The sequence below is a fragment of the Mastomys coucha genome, unplaced genomic scaffold, assembly GCF_008632895.1.
Source record: "Mastomys coucha isolate ucsf_1 unplaced genomic scaffold, UCSF_Mcou_1 pScaffold8, whole genome shotgun sequence".
Lineage (NCBI taxonomy): Eukaryota > Metazoa > Chordata > Mammalia > Rodentia > Muridae > Mastomys > Mastomys coucha.
Window position 1 is genome coordinate 22,110,386 of NW_022196914.1, and position 19,237 is coordinate 22,129,622.

The window sequence follows — 19,237 nt, forward strand, 5'->3', positions numbered from 1 at the left end:
CTAATAGATAGCAAAATGTTGATGATTCTTTCAACCATTTATAGTTAGGATGTATGTAAATTCATGGTTATTTATCCATAATTCTGAAATCTATAGATTTCTGGGGAAGGAGAATATTTTCATTATTCATTATAGAAATTGATATGTTAACATGGATATGGATTAATACAAGGATATCTATCATCTTTAATAATGTTAAGTGCACTGAGCTGTATCCACTGGTACAGAATGCTGATATATTTAATTAAGGGTACTGTCCCAGATTCTCTGTGGTATGACAACATCCATCCAATGTAATTTCTTTTAAAACGCAAAGCTACAAATCCCACAATCTGGGCAGAAGAGTTTAGATGAGGAACTGAGGTCCTGGGTCAACCTGTAATAATGTATTCACTTACCTGCCAATTTAAAGGCAACATTCTATGGTTCGTGGAGACAATAGAACCTTGGATCCAACTTTAAAGGGACAATAGCAGCAATGAGCTGTGTGTCCTATCTTCAACAGAAAGTATTTATTTATAGCTTGCTTGTTTGCTTGCTTTTCAGTGTCCCAATCTGAACAGCACCATCCTCGGGGAATATTAAAAAATGGAACTGAGTCTGATTACCAACATATTGCTTTATTTCTTGGTGGAAGTAAATTAAGGCTTTCTAGAGTCATACAGCACGACGTGATTTGAACATTAGAATTAAAGAGAAACAGACAAACAAACAACAACAACAAATGAGCATTTAGTTTAGCAGAGCCAGGAAGGAAGCCATGTTTCCAAACAGATAAAGTTCTTAATGAGGCCATTTGCTTGGTCTCAAAATCTGCTAATCTGTTCCCAAGAACCTTTGTCACAGATCCATACCTCTACCCCGGTGGAGAGCAGAGAGGATGAAGAAGATGGGAAAGGGAGAAACTGGGAAAGACAGTAAGTGTGAAATGTCCCTTGGGTTTCACATGACAGACAGTTCAGGTGATGTACCCGGTCAGTGATGATAAAATTATTCAAAATGGCTTAGGGATCCACTTTGGACCCCCTGCTCATTCTGGGAGTATTGAACCAGATCCTTTGGCATGTCCCAGTGTCAAGGGTTACAGACAACTCACTGTGACTCTCCAAATAACCAGGTTTATGTAAAGCCACAGTCAGAGACCAGAGGGGTGCTACCTTCAATTTCTTTTGATTCTAAACTCAGTGGTTGTCCCTACATCCTGTCTCCAGCCAAAACTTTTTACTTTCTTTTCTGACACCAGTGATCAGTCATCTGTCCTGATGGTGGTGTGAACTGAGCAGGAAGCTGGGATTCACAGGATCAATGAGAGAAACCTCCTGAAGAATTGCTGGCTTATCACTTAACTTCTCCTTCCCAACACAAGACAAGAGTACACACCGGAGCCTACAGTGGGAGTGCAGTTGTCGAGCAGTGTATAAGCTTGGTCTGTAACAAAGGTAGCAAGCTTGGCTTAGAGAAGCAAAGGCTCGGGTTGGGGGATAAACACTTTGAGAAGAAGATGGGTGAACTGTCTACAGTGATGGGGAAGGGAAATGGCCAGAGAACACTTTGGGGGAAGTCCTGGGTTTACTAAAAAGAGACAACTGGAGTTCATGAAAACAAGCAATAGCATCTTTTCCTGCTATCTGATTCTTTAAAAAAAAATGAAACTAGCAAAGTGGTTTCTATTCAGAAGGGAAAATTTAAGAGCCCATCAACTTAAAATTCAAACTTTGAAATGATTTTAATGTGCTGGACCAAGACCATAGTGGGTGGACCAGCATCTGTCTCACCAGTGTGTTGCCTCTTCTCTGTGCCTGGCACCTTGAATGAACAATATTTAAACACCTGGATGTCTGTTTTATATCTGTTAGTAGAAAACATGCAGACAGTGGGCGTGGTGGCATTTGTACAATTAAACACTTATAAACTTAATCCCAGGAGGCTTTGTGTAGTGGAGAAATAAATAGAAGAGAGAAGTCACAATGAAACAAAGGACCAAGGCACCTGTCCCTGCTGGCTGCAGGACAGATGTGCCTGAAGCATATCATATGTGCAAGGAGAAGGTTTAGAGAAACCTTTAAGGACATGGGTTCCCTTGGGCCTCCCCTGTTAATTAAAAATTATAAGGGTTCTTTCTTGGGTTTGAAAATGCTCAAAGGATGCAAGCTGACAGAGATAGGGCTTTCTGTGATGAGGTACCCTCCTGTCTGAGTGAGGGAATGCTAAAGCAAGCAAGGATGTAAGTCTAAGCATCCAACATGGCAAAGGATGTACAGAAGCCTAGCCCACCTTACAGTTGTGTTGGTTCTCAGATGAGAGCAAAAGGAGACCTGAGCCCAACCCAGTGTGGACTTACAGTGAGCCCATGGAACCTCCTGAAAGCACAACTCGTTTACATATCCATTTCTCTCACAAGTGCACTCGTGTGTGCTTTATGCCACAGAGCTCTTCTGCTCAGTGGCATCTCTGAGCAGAACACCTCTCAATTTGAAAAATGAGCATGAGGCTAATCCCCTACCTCTGGCCTCTGGTGGTGGAATTCTCAGAAAGGTGAGGTGTTTTGACCAAGGTCATAAGGCTAGTTACTGGCAGAGCTGGGAGAGGAAACATGTCTCCTCTGACTCCATAGGTTTGCCGAAATATATTAACATAGGAAAGCTCTTTGCACACATGAAGTGTTAATATTACTTTAACCATAATTTGCTTGATAGGATATTTAGGAGTGGGATTTATGCCCATCCAGTAATTAAGGAGCAGCTTTAGAGAGCCTTCTTCCATGCTTAATGTTGCAGCTGCTTCAGGCTTGGAACATGAGAGTATGGAACTCTGGGGTGTGGCTTGTCCGACAGGAGGGGAAAGGGAAAAGGGGGTAAGGTGCATTTCTGAGACACAGTGACCAGCCTGCTGAGGTGCATCCTTTGTAACACCTATCTAAAAATTAACTGACTAGAAATAGTTTACCATGGTAGAAATTTGAGGTTTCCCTTCATTGACCTCTTTTGCTCATGAGAAATAAAAATAAAATAAAATAAAATAAAAGCCAGACTCCTACGAACCTTACCAAAAGAAAAATAGCTGCTGTGAATGGGTATGGGTGCTTACATGGGACACTTTTACAAAGCACTGTTTGGTTCTCATTGCGCAATGGGAGCTGTCCCTTCAGAAGAAAGCAGGGTTGGTATGCTCAATGACACAGCGCTTGCAATGGCGCTTCACAAACCGCAGTGCCTCCACCGAAACTTCACAGTCCTGGACATTTAACATCTGCAGGTCAAAGCAGTTGGCAGCCACGATCTGCAGGCCCTGGCCAGTGATGCTCTCACAGGACTTGAGGCTTAGCCTCTTGAGATTGAAGCAGTTCAAAGCCAGGGATTCCAGGCCCGTGTCGGAGACCAGGGGACATTTGCCAATGTCCAGAGACTTAAGTTTTGTGCAGTTCTTGGCAAGGTACTCCACACCATGGTCCGTGATGCCCTCGCAGCCCCTCGCATTGAGGTAGCGTAATTTGCTGCAGTATTTAGCCACGTAACGAATGCCCACATCCGTGATGCGGCCGCAGTGGGCAATGCTGAGGTACCTCAGGCGGGACTCCAGTTTAGCAATCTCCCGCAGGCCAAAGTCACTGACAAAGCGGCAGTCGCTGACACTCAGCTCCTTGATGGAAGTGCAGTAGATCACCAGGTAGCGGAGACCCTCATCCGTGAGGCGGACGCAGCGGCGCAGATAGAGGTGAGTGAGCTGCGTGCAGTGAGCAGCGATGGTGTGCAAGCCTTCGTCCTCAAGCACGAAGCAGTCCGTCATATCAAGGTATCGGATGGAAATCTGTTTGCCGTGCAAGGGGGACAGTTTAATGGAGGCCTCCCGAGTCAAGCTGATGCAGGTAACTTTGGAACACCCTGCATAAAGACACAGAACACATGTTCAGACGGACTCGCCAGAGTGGGACCTTGGTTCCAGAGAGCCATAACTGGTTCTTAACCTTCTCCCTAGCCAAACCCAGGGGTTAACACTTCTGGTATTGATCTCTACAGAGAAACATTTTCAGAATGGTTTTCTACTTGTAGGATTATCTGTCAATTTGTGAATTTTGAGTTAAGAGATTTTTGGGTTTCAGAGCTGGACATATCAAGGTTAGCTACGTGTCTTGGGGGTGGCAAATCACACTTTATTTCCTTTGTTTTAAAATGGTCACAGCCCCTTGTCTGCACCGAAGCTGTAATGGACTGCGACCACGTGCCTAAATATCGTAACTGTGACCCTACAAGGTTCAGAAAGTTCCTAAAGGTGCAGCAGTGATCTAGTAGCTTCTTGATTCAAGGAAATGAAAGCAGGGGAGGGGGGGTGGGGAAGGGAGAACACCGGAACTCGGTTGGGAAGACCCTTCTGGGTTCCCTAGTCCGAGCTTTCACAGTTAGTTTAGGACCACTTTCTACTACTCAGTCAGGAAGTCAACCTTGTTGCATCTCAGTGAATTGGAATGAGTGGCTGGTAATCCTATGCTCGAGGAATAGAATAACATGCAGTGAAGTAACAGGAAAATACCATCAAAGTCATGGGATAGTTGTGTCACTATCAGTCTACGGAAATTAATGTCTGCAATTTGACACATCAGGCATTAATAGAAGACGTGAGCAGTCTCATCTAAATCATTGTCTTAACCTGTCCCTTGGAGACATAGAAATGCCACTTAAAACACCTTTGCTCAAAGCCCTTGGATGGTACCCATGATGGTTTGTATATGCTCGGCCCAGTGAGTGCACTCTTAAGAGGTGTGGCCCTGATGGAGTAGGTGTGTCACTGTGGGTGTGGGCTTTAAGACCCTCATACTAGTCGCCTGGAAGTCAGTATACTGTTAGCAGCGTTCAAATGAAGATGTAGAACTCTGCCTGCACCATGCCTGCCTGGGTGTTGTCCTGCTCCTGCCTTGATGATAATGATTTCCACCTGTAAGCCAGCTCCAGTTAAATATTGTCCTTACGAGAGTTGACTTGGTCATGGTGTCTGTTCACAACAGTATAACCTGAAATAAGACAGTACTCATTCTGCATGAAGTGTAAATTCAAGTGTAACAGTTCCTCCAAGGGCCTTACTACTAAAACCCTACTGTGTCCTTGCCATTTCTCAGACCTGACCCCTGCCTCTGTCCCTGCTCTGAAGCCTCTGGGCCTGCATTATGGAAGGATTTTTCCTCAGATAGCTCCAGGAACCACCTTCAACTTTCTTAGGTTCCCAAGATAATGTTCCTTTAATGGGTAAGGATTCCTGGGCTGCTCTGTGTAACTAGCACCCCAACTCTCCTCTAAATTCTAATCTCTCAGTTGGTAGCATTGCATGTTTATTTGTCCAGTTATTTACTTGCTGTCTCCTTACCCTGGAAGGACTCAGGCAAGTTCATCTCCATAAATTGTAGTTTATAGCTGACACTCAATAGGTGTCTGTTGAATGGATAAATAAGGGAGTGAAGAAATGATCTACAGAAGAACATTCTCCATAGTAGGCCAGACGGGAGAATTGAACTCCCAGCATTTACATGTCTTCAGCCTTTGGCATTGGCTCAAGTATATCTGAACCAGAAAATAGTTTATAGTTAATAGAAATGCCTTTTATTTGTGTTGACTTATGAAATTTACAAAATATTTTATGAATATTTTTATCTGATTCTTAATATTATTAAAGACCAGGATAGTAATGCCCAAGAAGTTATTTTTGGATAATTACTAGACATCATTCTTAATCCCATAAAACTGTGTAAAATTATATATATGTATATATTCATATTGTGCAGTTTAATTATAAGATTGCATATTATAATGAAATATTCATCACATCTTACTTTATAAACACATAAGGGCAATTCTATTATATTAATAGTCAATATCCATTAACATATACAATAGAAATATATATATATATATATATATAGAGAGAGAGAGAGAGAGAGAGCCTATCCTATTTTATCACATATATTTTCTTTTCTTTTCATTTTCTCTCTGTTCTTATCAGATCCTTGTTGCAGGTGCAGGACCAGGTACCTCATTTCAGACTCCTTCCCAAATTTTGGCAACTCAACTCAAAATCTAATGCTTGTGCATGGCAGAATAACGATGCCACTGTGGCCTTTTCTGACTTTTCTCTCACTCTCTGGCAGGATTTCCAGGGAACTCTGATGATGCAGAGGTCCTGGGAATAACAGGGTTCAAATGTCATGTGCTCCAAGGCAAGAAGTGTAAGGTTTGAAGCACATAACAAACGACAGAAAACAGATGCTCAGTGGGGCAACGTGGCTTCTGGGAGGCCGTTAGCTTTGAAATCTGATCTTTCCTTTTGTTTCTTTGTTCTACAATCTGGAATATCTTGAATTTTTTTCTTGTTGTGTTGCCTGAGAAGGCATTTTTCTTTTATTCTATTACATAATAAATTTTATTCCTCTATTTTGGTTCTAGTTTCATATATATATATAACTCACTCTGTAGACCAGGCTGGCCTCAAACTCAGAAATCCACCTGCCTCTGCCTCCCAAGTGCTGGGATTAAAGGCGTGCACTGCCTGGCTTCCTTTCAACATTCTTAATATCTAGAAAATCTGTCATATGTCAGGAAAGACAAAATATTTAGGTGATAATATATCTTAAAAAGAGTTTCAAATTTAAGAAAATTTTAGTTTAGTACAGTTGTAGTAGATGATTTTGATATGCCTGTATTGCTTTCTATCAATAAAGTTTAATGTTATGGCTATCTCTAATTCTTATGGGGTTGTTGATTTTGTATTGGAAAGAACATAAATTTTTTCATGGTTCAGTAATACTAATGGATAGTTCTTGCATTCCTGTTTTACAGACATGAAGGGAGTCTCAGACATCATTCATTTAAACCAGTTTTACAAAATGAAAAACTACCCCTTCATTCCTACACCCAGCCTGAGGCAAGTTTGATGACTGTGCACAGCTTCAATGACAAGAGGGAGGTAAGACATGACTATGATGTGCACAGAATTGTGGGTCACGCAGAGATTTTCAGTAGGTGTGCCATCAAGAAGCAAACCTGAAGACACTAGGGGAGTGAGCTCTTTGAAGCAGCTGTATTTAAGGGGATCAATGAAGAGAAATAAATAACTTGCATGCATAGATATGAAGTCCAGATATTGAAACAAAGGAAGACAAGCTTGAGAGACAAATTAGTGAGTGCCCGGAGGAGTGAGAAATGTTCATGGAGAGGAACTTAGGGTTTCAGGAAAGACTTAATGAAAAATAAGGAATGATCAGCTGGCACATGGGGAAATTGCCTTAAAGTCCAGGATAAAGGTGAACATTATTCCACCAAGACGAACAGCAGTTAAACAAGTCTCTATTGCAGCTTTCATGAATTTGCTGTACATCAGCATTTACTCGCATTTGTGCATGTATGTGTGTGGGCATGCATCTTCATATTTTCTAGAATGCAAGATAGTCTGATCCATGGGTCGATGGCTAACTTCTAAGCCTGTTGATAATGACACAATAATAAAACAGCAATCGTTGCAGTTCACTGAGTGTTTCATCATTCTCAGCAAAGGAGGTACAATGACAATACAATGAACTCATCTAAGGGATCCTAATCCTCGAAGCTCTTCTCCAGCTTTAACAATTCGGAGTGGTGTGTTGACCAAGGAAACTTGCACTCTCTCAAGATAAAGCATTTCAGGCTTTTGGACTTCCATTTTCACTTAACTACAAGGTCCTAAAATACTATATAAAAATCTGTCCATAAAAAAAGCTCATGACTTGGGAAGAAAAAGGACTTCAAAATATTCAAATACCAGAATGTAAATCCAATGGTGGTCGAGTTGCCTATGTTGAAAATGTAGACACCGAGAGCAAATCTTGGCTCACTAGACAAGGTGTGGAAGACTGTGCCCAGGTGAGAAATGGCCAGGTCTCTTAAGAGAGTTGTTGAGAAACAACTGGGGCAGGAGCAGAAAAGGGGCTAGCTTGGAACCCTGATAGGTCAATGCTTGCTACCTTATGGGCCATGGGCACTTTGAGTTTGGGGATCTGTAGATAATTTTTGGTAGAAGAATGAGGATTTGAATTGTGGAAGGGTGACTCTTTGGGGCCTCACATTAGTTATGGAGGAAAATGAATCATAGTGACGTCTCAGATGGAGAGCAATTGGAGGTTTTATGTATGAAAATTGAGGCTTACAACTTGAAAAAATGTCCAGAAGCTGGATATGTGGAGTGTGCATCAAGGTGTGGAAAAAAGCAGCTGATGTAGTTAGTGTTCCTGCAGGCAGGCGGGCAGGCAGGCAGGCAGGCAGAAGAGAGGACATGGCCTCAAGGTGCTGAGAAATTAGGTGCCTGTATAGGATTCTGCTGATTGGAAAGAAAAGATTAGGGGGAGAAAATGGGTAGGCCTTAGGTGTCCTGTTGGAGACAACTTTGAAGGAACTTTACTTGTAAAAATTACATTTTGTTTTGAAAATCAGAATCATTTTTGTTTCGATTTTAATACATCCTAGTTATTTTAAAAATACTAATAAAAGGTAATTTGTGATGATGTCAGGATACAATATCTGGCCCTAGTAATTACCAATGATTTGAAAATGTAATAATAAACATGAGCCTTTTCTACCTGGCTAAATTTGGGCCAGGTAACTTCATGTCATCTGGAGGATGTGAAATCTAGATCAGAAACTGAGACTTTCAAACTCAAGTTTACTGTTATTTGAGAGCTACTATCTGAAGCCAGCTTAAAACCAAGGTGGGGTGTCAGGTAAGGGCAGCTTTGGCACCCTTCTGACCTCTATGTCTGTCCTGGCACAATCATACTGCCACACTGGGAGAAACTTTCAGCAAGTACTGAGGAAAAACCCATCCTTAAGTCCAATGTGCTAACTTTTCAAGCCCCACCCATATGCGAAACTCCATCATAAGTTCGTGATTCACAGGCCTCTTTTGTTCTTCTGCATTGATGTAGAGATCTGGTGTAATTGGCAACCTGTCAGGAAGCTATACAAATATGTATAAGCTAGAAAATGGCATCGAGGTAGAGGACAACTAGCAAGACTTAGTAACACTGTTCGTCAAGTGGTGCAGCAAACTCACTCAGGCCAGAAATCTCAATAATCTCATTCCTAAATAGCCAAGGAGGCTTCAGTCATTTCAGAATTTCAAAAGGACCTCAAAAAGAGGCCACAATTTCTTGCATTCTCTGTGAAGGAAACCCAGGAGCATGCTGTGAGAAAGCTGGGGATTCCAAACAAGTCATGTTCTATTCTGAGAAAAACACAACCAAGTGTTCCAATGACAAGAATGATAAAAAGTTTATCAATTTTGCTTCTTAGCCGAAGAGAAAACACCTCACGATATAGCTCTAAGAGCTGAGTGAGTTGTCCCAGATTTTGGTTTAGAAACGAGTCGTCATCCGCCAGGTCACAATGCTCCATGTTTTCCAGAGTTCCTTGGAGGGGGAATTTAAGAAAGCCTCCTTGTTTCCCACTTCTGTCTGCCAATAGCTGCTCATGACTAATCGAACACACAGTAATGATGGCTTTGTCCTGAAGCCAGTTCTAGTAGAAGAAGCAGTAAGCAGCTTTCCAGCCAGGGAAAGAATCTGCAAAAATAATGGGCTGTCAGCTGAAATATTTTCAGATGTCGGCTTCTGAAAGACGGAACAAGCTGGAAGCTGTTTTACCTCCAGTTTTTTTTTTTTTTTTTTTTGGAAGGGCACATTTACCCCAGATTCTTGTAAATCCCAAATTCTATTTATTTGCCTGACACAGTGGGTTTTGCTTCTTGACCCTTCCCCGACCATTCCTGAGGTCACAGCTCATGTTTCTGATTTTTTTTTTTAACTCTCGGGCAAATCTTCCACATTTCAACCTCTTGAATGTTCATCTTTTGAGTGTAAAGCAGATGAGATAAAAAAAAAAATAGTAGGGTGTGTGTGAGCTATACTGCTATTCAGGCTGGGTCCTGTCTGGCGCCAAAGTTTGACTCTGGGCTTTAATTCTTCCTGTGTAAGAGAGACTTTTAAGTAAAGCAATTATACTGGGATTTCCTTCCATTTTCAAAAGAATGAAAAGTCAGATTCAATGGACCCTGCCCTTGTAATATGTAACTGAGAACATGCTTTAAAAGAGCTGTAAAATTAACCCAAAGGAATGATGCGGGGGGGGCATCATTTGACTATGACAGACTTGCCCAGTGGTTAGGCAAAGGCAAGCCATTGTGAGCACAGTTCCAAGGCCTGTGTTTTCTTCCCTGTGCCTGACTAGTGAGTTCAGGATTTGCATTGAGGGGCGTCATTGTGGCTTTTACCATGGCTCACAGGCTCTATTGACTTAATAAATACAAAACCTAGTTTCTGAACTACCTGTTTAATGACCTATTTCCTTTTATTTAGCTTAATTAGAATTTTTTTCCATTATGCATAGTTGTTCTGGAGTATAAGGATACATTTAAGGTATACTGACCAAAACTAACAGGACAAAGGTGGCCCCAATTCCTTCAAGAAGCAGATATTAAAACGCAGAGGCTGCTTCTGGTCTTCAGGGTTATGGTTCCATAGTGAGATATTTTCTGACCAGTTAGCCTATCTAGCATTCACTGTATATCCCTGGTATGGAGACCCTGGGGTTGGAGAGAGTTCTGTGGTTAAGAGTCTACAATGTTCTTCCAGCGGACTTTAGGTTAGATCTCAGCATCCATGATGGGCAGCCCTCTGTTGCCTTTAACTCCAGCTTCAGGGGATACAAGCCCTCTTGTGGACTCTCTGAGCACCTGCATGCTCACACCTACACACAGTTAAACATATACACATAATTAAAAAAAATAAAATAAATACTAATAAAAGAAGGGGATCCTGTATGGGGTAGTAATAACTGTACTACTCTGATGTGGCACTTTAGGAATACCCAGATTTTGAGGTCAGTTTCCATTTACCTGACACATCCAGATGCTCCAGGTTGGGACAGAGTGACACCACATCAAAGACGGCCTCATTGGAGATATTGTAACATCCTGAGACTTCCAGGCGCCTCAGTTCTGGACAGCACTGTGCAATGGTATAAAGCCCTCGGTCTGTGAGCCGCCGGCAGCCACTGACAATGACAGTCTCCAGCATGAGACACACATTGGGGGTGTCTTGGCAAAGCCTGCGGGTTAGTACTTTCAGGGCACGGTCCACATTGATGGTCTCGCCAGTGAGACGGATAGTCCTCCAGAGACGTGGGTCCCAGGCCAGGTTGTACCAGCGGCGGCACACACGTGCACAGCGACATAGCTGGTTGGTGGGCAGGAAGGAGAAGATCTGCACCATGGAGTGATCCGGGAGTCGGTCTATGCTGGCTTGCTCTTTCTGGGGTCTGGAGGCGAGCCGAATGAGTGGGTGAGTGAGGCGGGTTGGCGGTGGGGAGTGAACCATAGCCACTGTCTCCCCGGTGATGGAGGATGAAGATGTGGACGAGCCCCTTCCATTCTGAAATCCTGGCAAAGTCGGTGGACATATCAAGGCTGGGCTGGGCGTGCTCAGTGTGCGCATGCTCAAGTCAGAATCTGGCAAAGGAAAGAGACCAAAAGGTTAAGAATGAGGGATTTTTATAGAATCTTGAGCTGGAAGGGGCACACACAGGGGCAACAGTCACAGTCCCTGACAGCCTTCACGCCTGGCCTCCTTCAGAGCACAGGCAGCATGCCCTGACCTTCTGTGAAGCTTCTACCAGTCCTGCTCCCCACCAGCTTAAGCAAACTGCAACATTCACTGGGAAGGCCAGGGCTTTCTTTTCATTTCAGTGGCTCAGCGCTGCCAAGGTCATGCATAAATAGTCATAAACAACAGACATGGCACTGGCATTGCCGCCACAACCTTGTCTCACATAAATGGACCAGTTGGAGAGGCCGCTGTGCAGACCAGGGACAAATTCCCTCATTTCCCCGTTCTCCCATCTCCTTCAGTGCTGATCATGTAAAAGGCACAACTCCAAAGATGCACTGTGTCTAGGGAGAAACCTTACCCAGACCCGATTTTTTCTTAACATTGAAGAGGTGATTGATTGCCCTGCATTTTACAAGTGAGGGGGGTATGTTTCTAAAGAGAGTCTAGGGCATGAATAAAGAACCCATCAGCTCCGTGTATTCACTTGCTCTGCTGCCATGCTGACCCTTGGGTTCTGAGGAGAGTTTCTCAGAGTAGGGGAGCCACCAGGCTTTCTGTATCAGGCCAAGCCTAAGTCCTCGGAAGTTCATTCTTCCTTCTAACTAACATTATATTTACTTTGTAGTCAAACAATGAAAGCACCATTCTGTTCCTTGAACCCAGAGAGCTCACTTGATGAGGACATAAATAGCTTCCAAGTTTTCGAGGGAATAAGAATCCTTCAGAGGCCTAGAGAGAAAGCACATCTGTTAAGAGCATATGCTGTTTTTTTTTTCCTGAGGACCTGAGTTCAGTTCCCAGCACTGATTTCAGGTAGCTCACAATGGTCTGTAATTAACTGCAGGGGAATGTGATATTTCTGTGAGTACCAAAACTCATATGCACAAGCCGGTACACAGACACATACATGCACACAATTAAAAATAAATCTAAAAGAAAGAATTCTTCATATTCAAAGAGAATGCTCCAGCTCATTTCCCTTTTTCAATGTACAAGAATTTAGTCTCTCTCTACAAACAAACTTAGTATACATTTTATAGAAAGACTATTTAGGAAATAATGAACTCAACATATTTTGTTTAAATATGCATTTATAAACTCATATACCCATATGTGTTTATTTGAGTAGAGATAGAGACAGAAAACATATTTTTAAAATATATTCTTTTACCTGAAAAATAAAATATTTGGCTAAATTGTGACTCAGTCATATTCACCTGTCAGTATAGGCCTAAAGATTTAATTCTTTTGTGTATTCAGGGACAAAGAACAGTAAGTCTTTAAGGAAAGAAAACTGTAACTAAGCATAAGAGTAAATTATGGCTCTCAAAATGGCCTCCCACTTACCATAATACCAATCCACACCATCACACCTCCCCGAGGAATTAGCTCTGATGCCAGTCAGTATTTTTCTTACAAGGGTGAACAACTTTGGGCCAGGAAGGAGGGACAATTTGAGGCTCTCAACTCTGATGCTTAGGGAGCTATGAAGGCTCTCAAATCCCTCTCTTGCTGGCCTAGATTTCATTCATCTTGGAGATATGTTTAAGAGTCTGTGGAACACTGTGCAGTAAGGCCCTGAAGTGTAAGATAGATGTTTAGTGGAGGGGAACAGATGACTTTTACAACCTCCACTATTTATACATAATTTTTCTTCCCCATAGATGTTCTGCAGCTTAGCAACTAAATGGCACTGGCATTAGCTGCTCACTTTTTCAAATCAGCTTATAAACAAGGACCTCTATGCCAAGACAGCAAACATACTTGGAAGAGTAGCACAGGGATGCTGTGACTGAAGATAACCTGTTCCTGACTTCCAGCAGCAAGTAGAATGATGGCCAGCTACATGTGAACTTAGACTGTGCAGACATTAACTCGTTTTCAATCTTAGTATCTTGTCTTAGTAAAAGTCTACCTAATTGCCACCTTGAAGGAAAAGCTCATGGTTTATTTTAGCAGGAAAGTGATATGTACTGAGCTAAGTTACAACTTAACCCCAACTGGGGGAGAGGACATTAGAGGCCATCTTAGTACTGTATAGGCATTTGCATTTATTTGCATAAAAATTGGCTATCAGACCTTATCTTTCTTTGCCTTTCCCCTCAGGGAGATGAGGACATTACTAAATGGTATGAGGCATTATGTACACACTGTTAGGGGGTGTTTTGAAAAGGGGAAATGAGATTTATAAAACAAAAGTATCAAACCAAATATATGGGACAAAGTGCTCCTATTAAGTACCCAATTAGTCATCAGCAGCACCAATTGTTATTAGATTCCATTTTAGGGGTTTAAAGGAATGGTTCAGTGGTTAAGTACTTGCTGCTCTTCCGAAGGAACTGGGTTGAGTTCCTGGCACTCACACAGTGGCTCACAAGTCTGTAACTCCAGTCTCAGAAGATCTGATGCCCTCTTCTGGCTTTGGTAGTCACCCAACATGCACATGGCACACAGACACGCATGCCGACAAAGTCCTTCCACACACAAAGTAATAAGACTTTTAGAATTCTATTATAAGCAAATGACTTTGATTATTATTTGAAGAAAAATGTCAGTAAGGGAAAGACAAAAAAAATCCTAAATGAGGAGGACATTTTCACAACATGTTCAACTATCTTCCAAAGCTTACATAAAGGCCAGTGACATTTTAAACTTCACCAAGGCTACTGCTCTACCAGCAGACACTCTTTGAACATACTTTGTTTATACATAAACAAGTGAATAAAATGGTAATAGAATCTGTTAAGGGCAAATTAACTTGTAGCACATAATCACATTTGGGTCAAATATAGATGCCATGTCTGACAGTGGCCACATTGCACTATGTCAGTTTATTAATCGTAGTCTTTGTAGTCTTCATGCCTTCTGCATGCTGTTCTCACAACAGCAAAACTGTCTAAGGATGTGCTCCGCAGCATGAAGATCTGACATGTGAGTGGGGGTGAACTTTGCAGTAGGGTGGGTAGACAGATATCTAACGGAAAAGCCAATAAAGACTGCAAAAGCACACACTTGGCTGGGATTAAATATCAGAGCTGGAATGATGAGATGAGAGAAAGCTCAGCAGATACAATAATTGGCAGTAAATGGATTAATGACCTGAGTTTGGAGACTCAGAAACCATGTAGAGCGGAGCTTGGCAGCACACTTTGCTGCTGTGGCACTCCCATGGTGAAATGGGAGGCAGAGACAGGAGAATCCTTGGAAACTTGCTAATCAGACAATCAAATGTACAATCGTGGTAGCAAGAGGCCCTATCGCAAACACAACAAAATGCTATAAAACAGCACCCAAGCTTTTCCTCTGACTTCTCCACATGAATCACAGTACAAACATGTCTGCATTCACACATATACACAGGCACATACACATATATACTCACATGTCATAAATACACACACATTAAAAAAATCAGAGAATAGATTGTCAATTATAAATATGTAAGAGCAGAGGAAAGAAAGAAATGCGAATAGTTCAAGTTTCATGAAAGTTGAACAGGAGATGAAAATGAGAAATGGCATAGTCTTAGAATAAAATGTAGATTTTTGTGGCTAGTCTCCTGAGGACCCTGAGAAGGTGGATGAAGCCAAAGGATAGGAATAAATACATGGGCATTGTCATGGATATAGAGTGGATTACAAGAAATATTCCGGCTAGGGAAGGCGGGCAGAGGAAGGGGTAGGCATTTCTGTTTTATATAATTCAACGTAATAATCCGTGTTACTGCAGATTCTTGGATTACCTGGCTATGGGTAGGAGGGTGTTCATTCTCAATCAATGACTGATTTAGCACACACTGTTTCTCATGCCTCCTTGAGGCCCAGCAAGGGAGTGACTGTATCTGACTGGATTATAAACCATGCATCCTGAGCCCACCTTTCTGTCTTTCCCTCGGCCCCATTACAGAGTCTCCACAGCACACACTCAGTTATCTGCAATTTTTTGTGATCCTCTGGGGAGACAGACAGATAAATGACTATATTGAAGATGTCCCCAAATCCCACAACAGACAGCATGGTATGGTATAGGACACATGAGTTTGTCTAAGTCTTGAAAAAAAATGGAGCAATCATACAACATAAAAACAGTGAATGTAGAATCTAGTAACAGTGAAAAATATTAAGTTAAACAGTATTTTAGTAAGCTTTTTTGTATTTTTGTAAAAAAAAACAAATGCAAATCTTGAAACAATGGTTATGTTTAATCAAAATAAACATAATTGTACTTTATGAGTATAGATATAGTTATCTGTGGACTAAAGTAAAAGATTATAGATTCTTTAAAAATTTCCTGGCTTTATTGATTATCTAAATTACTTTCAAGTACTTCATGGGTATAGGAAAATGTCTTTTAAAGAAATTCTTGAGTTACTCTGAATATATAAATACGAAAAAGAACTTCATTTTTCTGGGGAGGATCTTATTTTTTCATAGTTTCAAAAGTCAATTTTACATCCTTAGTAATTAGTACAATATTGAAATATTTAAGGCTTCTCATGCACATGCTTATTAGTTGCATGTTCTTATAACTAGCTAGCTGCCTGGTTTTGTAGTTTTTATTTTCAAACTACTGCTGTATACACTCTAGGTATTCTATTTGTATGACTCTGGGTTTTCAAAGTCAAAGTTTACAAAGCTACCCTTCCCTCTGCACCCTGACCCCTGATGGATGACCAAAGCTGTGTTGCAACATGCTTCCATTACAATTCAGCTTTCTTCTCAAGAGCTATTACAATAAAAAGCAAAGGTTTCTTTCTTATCTTAAACTTGAGCTTTAAGAAAATAGATCTATAAAATTTAAAATAATATACTCAAAGCAATCATTTATCTTTTTGTTTTATTTAAAAATATTTTCTTTTAATGTGGTTCAGATCATATAAACAACCTAAAACCCACTTAAGGCACTGGCTACAATAAAGTGGAAATTTATACATGGAAGGTTAAACTTGCATTTCATGTGGAGGGAGTTGACTTGGGGAATGTAAGATTTCTTGTTGGGACTGCTATCACAAGATGATGCCTCCAGAATCAAATAAATGCTGGTTTAAAGTCTTGTCAAGAAGAAAGGTCCTGCTTTGCCGGCCACATGGACCATCCCCATATAGGTATCTCCCTGGTAACCGGCTTGTGAAATCTCAATGAAAATAATGAGACTTTTCTTATGCTAGTGTGTAAGGCCTATTCTGATACACAACTCTTCATTTATGTTTGAACTTTGTTTCTCCAAAACATGTGATTTTGATTCATTCTGATTTGCCTTCTGCTTTTCCAGAAGAAAATATTAACATTGTTATGTAAGTCTCACTGCTCTATAACCCATACATAAAAGCAGTGAAATGTACAGATTCACATCTTTGGACCTTGCCCACAACATGATTATCCAAAAAGGACCATTTAGGAAAGAATGTCATGCCCAAAGGAAGATCAGATGGCCTAACACACTAAGTCTGATCATAATTTACAGATTTGCTTTGGCTTGATTTTTTTGTGTCAATGATGACTTCCAGCAGCTGTGTCCTTTGCGTGTATGTAAAATGTCACAGTAGTATGGCTTTAAATTATTCCTTAATGGGAAGAATGTAGCCATCATTCCTGAGACAGTACGTCTGCTATTAGAAACTTCCATTGTCACAGGATTTGTTACTTACTTTCCCTTTTGCTGTGATCAAAGAGCTGACAGGAAACAACCTAAGTGAGAATTAATAGAGGAAGCATTTCCTTTGGCTTACATTTTGAGGAGAAACCATCTGTTATGACAAGTCTATGCCCAGGATCCATGCTGGCAGGTTTGTGTAGTTCACATCTTGGAAGACGAAGCAGTGTGAATAGGAAATGGAATTGGGCTGGACAACCCCAAGGTATACTCCCAGTGACTGGTTTCCTCTAGAGGTTTCACCTCCTTATGCTTCTACTTTTCAAAACAGTGCCATTATCTAGAACTCAAGTATCCAAACACAGGGAGGGGGCATTCTATTCAAACCCTAATAATCTATCTAAACACACATAATCTATGATGATTGTACAATCTCATTAGACTGCCGATTTCCCTGGTTCACCAAAAGAAATCAAGCCTCACTTTCAAAGTCCTTCATATGCAGAAATATTTAGGTAGGTTTCATAAAAAAATCTATTCAATACTTTTTTTTGTAGTTGCAATGGAGTTCACTCTTCTGGGGAAGACATGGATGTTGTCACCTAGAAATGAGAATAGTTGTGATCACATATGGGACCTTTACAAGATTGGGCCCCAAGTGCCATCAACTCAAGAAGTACGTGAAGTCACATACATTTCTGAGGACACATATTTAGTCAATGGTTACTGAGTTTTTTCTTTTGTGTACCTGTCCATATGTTTTCCATGGTCCTATACATAACCACTCACCCATCCTCCTGCAGGGAGTCCGATTAAACTCATCAGTTTACTAAAAAAGACTTGCACATAATCATTTCTCTGGTCTGTCACTGGTACCATACCTTATGAATAGATATTTGTTCACATTTCCCCAGGAGAAATATTGTAATATTTGGCGCCCAAATTGGGACATTTACAGAACCAAAGAAGAGTATATTAGAAGTACTACCGACACTTCAGCAACTAAACAAATAAGCTTGAATTGTCCCCAAAAGAGAAAGTCATGGTGACAAGTCTGCAGGGGAAATGCTGCTAGGACAGGTTCCTCTATTTAGTATGGCTGAAGCACCTCATTAAGATTGATGAGGTTTGACACATGAGTATGGAGATGCCTCATCCATGACTAAGAAACTACAGACTGTATCCCAAACCCTGAATGTAAGCATATATGTAATATGGCAGCCGTTGCATTACCCTTAGTATTTATGAAAAGGCATAAGGCTGAGAAGTCTGTCAAGAAGAAAGTTTCTCATGTAAAGTAGAATGTTAAGTAGACATGAAGGTAGCATCCTCAATCATGTCTCTCCTGGAAAACGTACACAACAAGGTCATTGAAGCTTGCTTTTGCAGTAGATGGAAGTTGTCTATATGGACATATGAGCGGCCAATCTGTTGGCAATAAGTTGTTGCTGTGGCATACTGGTTCACTTTTTTTCTCCTAAATAAGAGAAAACAGTCATATATCTATAACACACACACACACACACACACACACACACACACCACAAGGCTCAGAGAACAATGGACAACAAGGGGCATAATGAATGTAAGAGCAGGGAGAAAGGGTGGAGTACTGGGGATCTCAGTGTTTTAGGCATTGCATGGCTGTACCTGTTGTGCTATTAGAGCAGTTGTGATTACCTGCATGAAACCCTCAGAAGGGAGCTCACTATCACTCCCTCCTGGAAGAGGAGAGAAAGCATGAGACATATGAAGCTCCTCTCATCCCTAATGGTGACTATTTCTGGGAGAATGAGGGCTTCTGGTTCATTAGTATAGCTGTCTTTATGTTGTTCATACTCTTGTAAGTAACCCCACACAATACATGCATGAAAGTAACCACTATTTAAATTAAGAACTCCACAAACTCAATTTGGGGCTGGAGAGATGCTCAGTGGTTAAGAGCACTGATTACTCTTCTAGAGGTCCTGAGTTCAATTTGTAGCAACCACACAGTGGCTTACAACCACTTGTAATGGGATCTGTTGC

At 41.2% G+C, this 19,237-nt stretch overlaps 1 protein-coding gene across 1 annotated transcript in view; it reads right to left on the minus strand.

Moving 5' to 3' along the window:
- Nucleotides 1-599: 599 nt before the first annotated feature.
- Fbxl7 (F-box and leucine rich repeat protein 7) overlaps nt 600-19,237 on the minus strand; it is a 364,155-nt gene continuing 345,517 nt past the window's right edge. The window contains exons 3-4 of the mRNA XM_031359816.1: nt 10,906-11,517; nt 600-3,881 (exon numbers count right to left, since the gene is read on the minus strand). Of these exons, the coding sequence (XP_031215676.1) occupies nt 3,145-3,881; nt 10,906-11,517 (1,349 nt within the window). The 3' untranslated portion in view covers nt 600-3,144. The remainder of the gene's footprint in view (nt 3,882-10,905; nt 11,518-19,237) is intronic.